We start from the raw sequence: 5369 nt of genomic DNA, 5'->3' as shown, positions 1-5369 counted from the left end.
AGAGCGCTCGCCTTGAGCTGAAGAGCTGAGGGACAGCACCCAAGCCCAGAGTTCAAGCCCCACGACCGACAAAAAAAAAAAAAAAAAACTCAGCCAGGCACAGGCAGCTCGCGCCTGTCATCCCAGCTACTCAGGAGGCTGAGATCTGAGGATCGTGGTTCAAAGCCAGCCTGGACAAGAAATGAGACTCTTATGCCCAATTAACTCCCAGAAAACTGGAAATGAGGTGGTGAGCACTAGCCTTGAGTGAAAGAGCTCCAGGACAGCGCCTACACCCCGAGTTCAAGCCCTACAACCAAAAAATGAAAAAATGAACAAAAGACCCTCTCATGGCAGGAAGGGGAGTACTTAAAGAATAAGATCAGCAAGCCTAGAAGAGAGAAAAGAGAGCTCCAGAACACTGCAACTAGACTTGTCACTTGCCACTGTCTAAAAAGAAGAAAATCAAAGAAAAGTAGCAAATATTAATATCGAAAATAATTATAAGCTGGGTGCTGGTGGCTCATGGCTGTAATCCTAGCTAGGTAACACAGGTACTGGATGGAGACTTTGCTGCAAGGAGAGTGGAAAGGGGTGGAGTCTGCTCGTCATCCAGGAGCGGACCTTACACTCAAGAGGCTGCGATCTGAGGATCGCGGTTCAAAGCCAGCCCGGGCAAGAAAGTCCATGAAATCCTTATCTCCAATTAACCACCAGAAAAACCAGAAGTGGCGCTGTAGCCCAAGTGGTAGAGCACTAGCCTTGAGCTGAGGAGCTGAGGGACAGCGCCCAGAGTTCAAGCCCCACGACCGACAAAAAAAAACAAATAATAATTATTATTATAAAATTACAAATATGAATGCACTAAACTCGCCAGATAAAGGTCGTGAGGTTTATTTTAAACGAAACAGCTATAGAGACTCTGCACACAGGAGGATGGAGAAGGTGTCAGGGAGTTGGACCAACGAGTCGCATGGTGAAGAGGAGAACTGGACCGGAGCCGCCTCGCCAGCCAGCCACAGGGCTCCGGGAGGAGCCACACCGCCACCTCTGTGGCAGCCAGCCCCTGCAGAGGTCGCAGAATCTTACACTTAAAACTGGGAGGTTTTTGACCCATGTCTCTTAATGGCACATTAAGGAGAAAAAGTCAGCAAAGATATATTTGAACTACACAGTTAATGGCTTAAGCTAATACATTCTCTACTAATAGCAGCATGCAGATCTGAGGTACTTTGAGATATTTCACAGTAGCTCATAAGACAAAGAAGTCATAACAGGTGCTAAAAATATTCTTAAATGATTTACAACGCTTTACATAGCCAACTGGCAGGTTCTGGCAGAAGCGCTTCGGGGGAAGTATCTGGCCTTCTTGCCAGTGTGAGAAGAGAAGATACACTCCAGGCTCATCAAGAAATGTCTTGACTTTAGGGGCTGGGGAGGTGGCTCAGTGGTACAGCGCTTGCCTTGCATGCATGAGGCCCTGGGTTCGATTCCCCAGCACCACATAAGCAAAAAGAAAAAAACCGGAAGTGGCACTGTGGCTCAAGTGGTAGAGCTCTAGCCTTGAGCTGAAGAGCTGAGGGACAGCACCCAGGCCCAGAGTTCAGGCCCCACGACCAGACCCCCCCCCCCAGAAAAAAAAAGAAATGTCTGACTTCAGAAACCGGGACACAAGTAGCAAATGATATTAAAGAAATTAAGAGGGAAAGAAGCAATAAAGGTAAAAGCCATAATTAATGAAACAAGTCAGATGCAAGAAAAAATAAAGGTAGTATTCTAATAAAAAGGATGATCTCTGTGAAGACTGGGCAGGGACAACAAAGAGCACAAATAAAAGCTGTTTCCAGTGACAGTGAAGATTCAGTGAGATTTAAAAGGTACTGAGGACATTGGTGACTGCTACGCAAATAAAAGTGAAGTCCTAGCGTAAAGGACGTAATATGCTCAGAACAGGAGAACTTGAATGGATCAAGGCAACACAGGGTGCTTACAGACCTCAAAGCAGCAGCTAAAACCTGTTCCCATGGCGAAACACTGAGCCCAAGCCACGTTAGGGCTGATGCCACCCAGTGCGCCGAGTCAGCATTGGCAAACTTCTGAGAGCAGAAAAGGCCAGCCCAGCAAACAAGCTTTCAAGATTTAAGAAAAGAATGATACAAACTATGCAAGCTCTCCTGGAAAACACAGGAAGGACGACAATATTGCCTTGATGCTCAATCCAGACAGACATTATGAAACTAGAAATTCTAGGCTAATACTCCTATGAACATAGATGAAAAATCCTAATGGGGTATTACTAAATAAAAACTAGGACACCGTTATCACTACCAAGTGGGATTTATCGGGAATAGAGCTGGGCCTACATCTGAAAATTGATATGTCTCATACTAAGAGAGAGGAAGAAAACCGTATGATGTTGAGCTCAATGTAATAGCACTTGGCAAAGTTTATTATTAAAAACTCAATAAATGAGTAGAGAGATAGGAAGCTTTTATCCAGCTTGATAAAGGGCATCTCTGAGAAGTCTACAGCTACCAAACTTAAGGCAAAATATTTTTTTTCCATCTTCAGGAAGATCCAGTTGTCCACTACTTGTTCCTGGAGGTTGATGAACAAAGGGACCGGAAGGCATTGCTTAGGAAAGGAAGGGAGAAGAAAAGGTGCAAACGTACATACAGAAAATCTAAAAAAAGGAAGGGGGTTTAGGAGGTCACAGGAGCCAGGATCAAGGTGCAGAACACAGCTAGAGTTAATGGTTCTGCACATGGAAAAATAGTAACATTTGCCTCAACACATAGTAGTCACTTCAAATGGAGCAAAGGCTTAAAGAGTTTTCTAAAAACTATAACTTGTGTGAAATATAGGAATAGATTTTTCATGTGTGCATTTGCGCAGTACCAGGGTTTAAATTTAGGGCCTTGAGCTCTTCGCTTCTTTTTCATTCAAAGTTGGTGCTCGATCACTTGAGCCAAGCTCCACTTCCAGCTTTTTGCTGGCTAATTGGAGATGTCTCACAGACTTCCCTGCCCCCACTGTGATCTTCAGATCTCAGCCTCCTGAGTAACTAGGGTGACAGGCCTGACCAGCAGGATTTGTTAGAAATTGGCCTAGGCACTTGGAAAATGACTTGGTACTCTGCCTGTGTCCCAGCAATTCCATACAAACCCATGGACAGGGCCATGTCTGTTATGATAGCAAGCTGTCGAGAGCACAGGCCAGTGCCTGCCAAGCTGAGGGATGCTGTGAGACACCATCAACCAGCAGCGGCAAAACCAAAACTGCCAGGACCCCAGCAAGGCCTGATGATAAGATGCTGTGATACGAACAGGAACAAAAACAAACCCCACCCTGTTCAGGTGGCCTGTAGACTCTTAAAGGCTGGTTTTGAGGAGGAGCTCTGAGTGGACGAGCCCCCGGGTGTGTGGACAGACGGACAAACAAGCCCCAGCTGTGTGGACAAGCCCCCGGGTGTGTGGGGCTAGTTCCAGGTCCACAGGGTTGCTACTGTTACTAAGTAAGCACTACCATTGGGTTTTTCTCAGGCTAAATTCACACACACACCCCAGAGCGAGGTTCCCATACAGGAAACACCTGTGGCGAACGTTTTGTTGTTTTTTTTTTTTGGGTCCGGTCGTGGGGCCTGAACTCTGGGCCTGGGCGCTGTCCCTCAGCTCTTCAGCTCAAGGCTAGCGCTCTACCACTTGAGCCACAGCGCCACTTCCGGCTTTTTTCTTCTTGCCTGTGGTGCTGAGGAATCAAACCCAGGGCCTCAGGCATGCAAGGCAAGCGCTGTACCACTGAGCCACCTTCCCAGCCCCGTGGCGAACGTTTTGCATCTGCAGATTGCCCCTGAATGCACTGTTCCACAAATGGCCTTTCTGTGCTGCGGTGGTGAGATCTGCCAGGCTGCTGAGGCCTTGGGAGTTAACTCCATGTGTTCCGCAAGGCCTCCAGGCCACCGTGAGCCACCGTGGTCGGGGCTGAAGACCTGGGGCCCAGACCGCCTCCTCTAAACACCTGTCCAGTCAGTGTCTCCACCCACCAGGGGACAGCAAAGACCTTGTCCAGCTCCTTGGATGAATTCCTATCCACCCTAATTCTCTTGGGCGTAGTACCGGCCATGTGGCTTCATTCTGTGGTTTCTCCTCAGAAGCAGATGAGTGCCGTTCCCAGCCCTGCTTGCATGGGGGCTCCTGCCAGGACCGTGCCGCCGGGTACCTGTGCCTCTGCAGCCCAGGGTATGAGGGTGTCCACTGTGAGCTGGGTAAGAGCGCCGGCCCCCATGGTGCCCTCCACGGTCCCCAGGCCACGGCCACTTTGTACCTTTCCCACTCTGTCTAGACGCCAGTGTGGCCCCGCCTGCCCCCTAGGGCTGCCAGCACAGACATCCACACCTCTCAGACTCCCACGTCCTGGGGATGGAGCTTGGCTGAGGAGCACTAGCTCGCCAGACTCCAGTCTGTGGGTGAACACGAAGGTGGGCAGCAGACACCTCTGGCCAGCCACTAGTGGACAGGCCTGCGGTGTGTGTCCAGACTGGACATGCACCCCTGCTTAGGGCTCTACGACCCCAGATACCGGGCCGCAGGGAGGGCAGCACTCAGGAGCCGCAATGCCCAGTTAGGACCCCAGGGAGCCTTCAGGCATGAAGCCCAAGACTGGCCGGAGCCACAGCCCTGGTGGCAGTGGGGGTGGCAGGCCTGCCAGGGGGAGCGAAGACAGGGTCAGAGATGAACATGGCACAGCGGCAGGAGCAGGGCCCCATCCCCCTCATCCTCCTCACACCCTCATCCTCCTCACACCCTCCTCCTCCTCATCCCCCTCATCCTCCTCATCCTCCTCAAACCCTCATCCTCCCCATCCTCCTCATCCTCCTCAGACCCTCATCCCCCTCATCCTCCTCACACCCTCATCCTCCTCAGACCCTCATCCTCCTCATCTTCCTCATCCTCCTCACACCCTCATCCTCCTCATCTTCCTCATCCTCCTCAGACCCTCATCCCCCTCATCCCCCTCATCCTCCTCATCCTCATCCTCCTCAGACCCTCATCCCCCTCATCCTCCTCATCCTCATCCTCCTCAGACCCTCATCCTCCTCAAACCCTCATCCTCCTCATCCTCCTCAGACCCCGTCCTCCTCATCCTCCTCATCCTCCTCAGACCCCGTCCTCCTCATCCTCCTCATCCCCCTCATCCTCCTCATCCTCCTCAGACTCTCATCCTCTCATCCTCCTCATCCTCCTCATCCTCCTCAGACCCTCATCCTCTCATCCTCCTCATCCTCCTCAGACCCTCATCCTCTCATCCTCCTCAGACCCTCATCCTCCTCAGACCCTCATCCTCCTCATCCTCCTCACACCCTCATCCTCCTCATCCTCTCATCCTCCTCA

The 5369-nt window shown here is 50.8% G+C and overlaps 1 protein-coding gene across 1 annotated transcript in view; it reads left to right on the top strand.

Moving 5' to 3' along the window:
* The window catches only part of Sned1 (sushi, nidogen and EGF-like domains 1), a 50234-nt gene that overhangs the window by 25532 nt on the left and 19333 nt on the right, over positions 1-5369 (top strand). The window contains exons 11-12 of the mRNA XM_013033649.1: positions 4130-4243; positions 4350-4456. Of these exons, the coding sequence (XP_012889103.1) occupies positions 4130-4243; positions 4350-4456 (221 nt within the window). The remainder of the gene's footprint in view (positions 1-4129; positions 4244-4349; positions 4457-5369) is intronic.

This window comes from Dipodomys ordii, unplaced genomic scaffold (assembly GCF_000151885.1).
Source record: "Dipodomys ordii isolate 6190 unplaced genomic scaffold, Dord_2.0 Scaffold174, whole genome shotgun sequence".
Lineage (NCBI taxonomy): Eukaryota > Metazoa > Chordata > Mammalia > Rodentia > Heteromyidae > Dipodomys > Dipodomys ordii.
The sequence above is the reverse complement of the archived record's forward strand: the minus strand, read 5'-3'. Positions and strand labels throughout refer to the sequence as shown.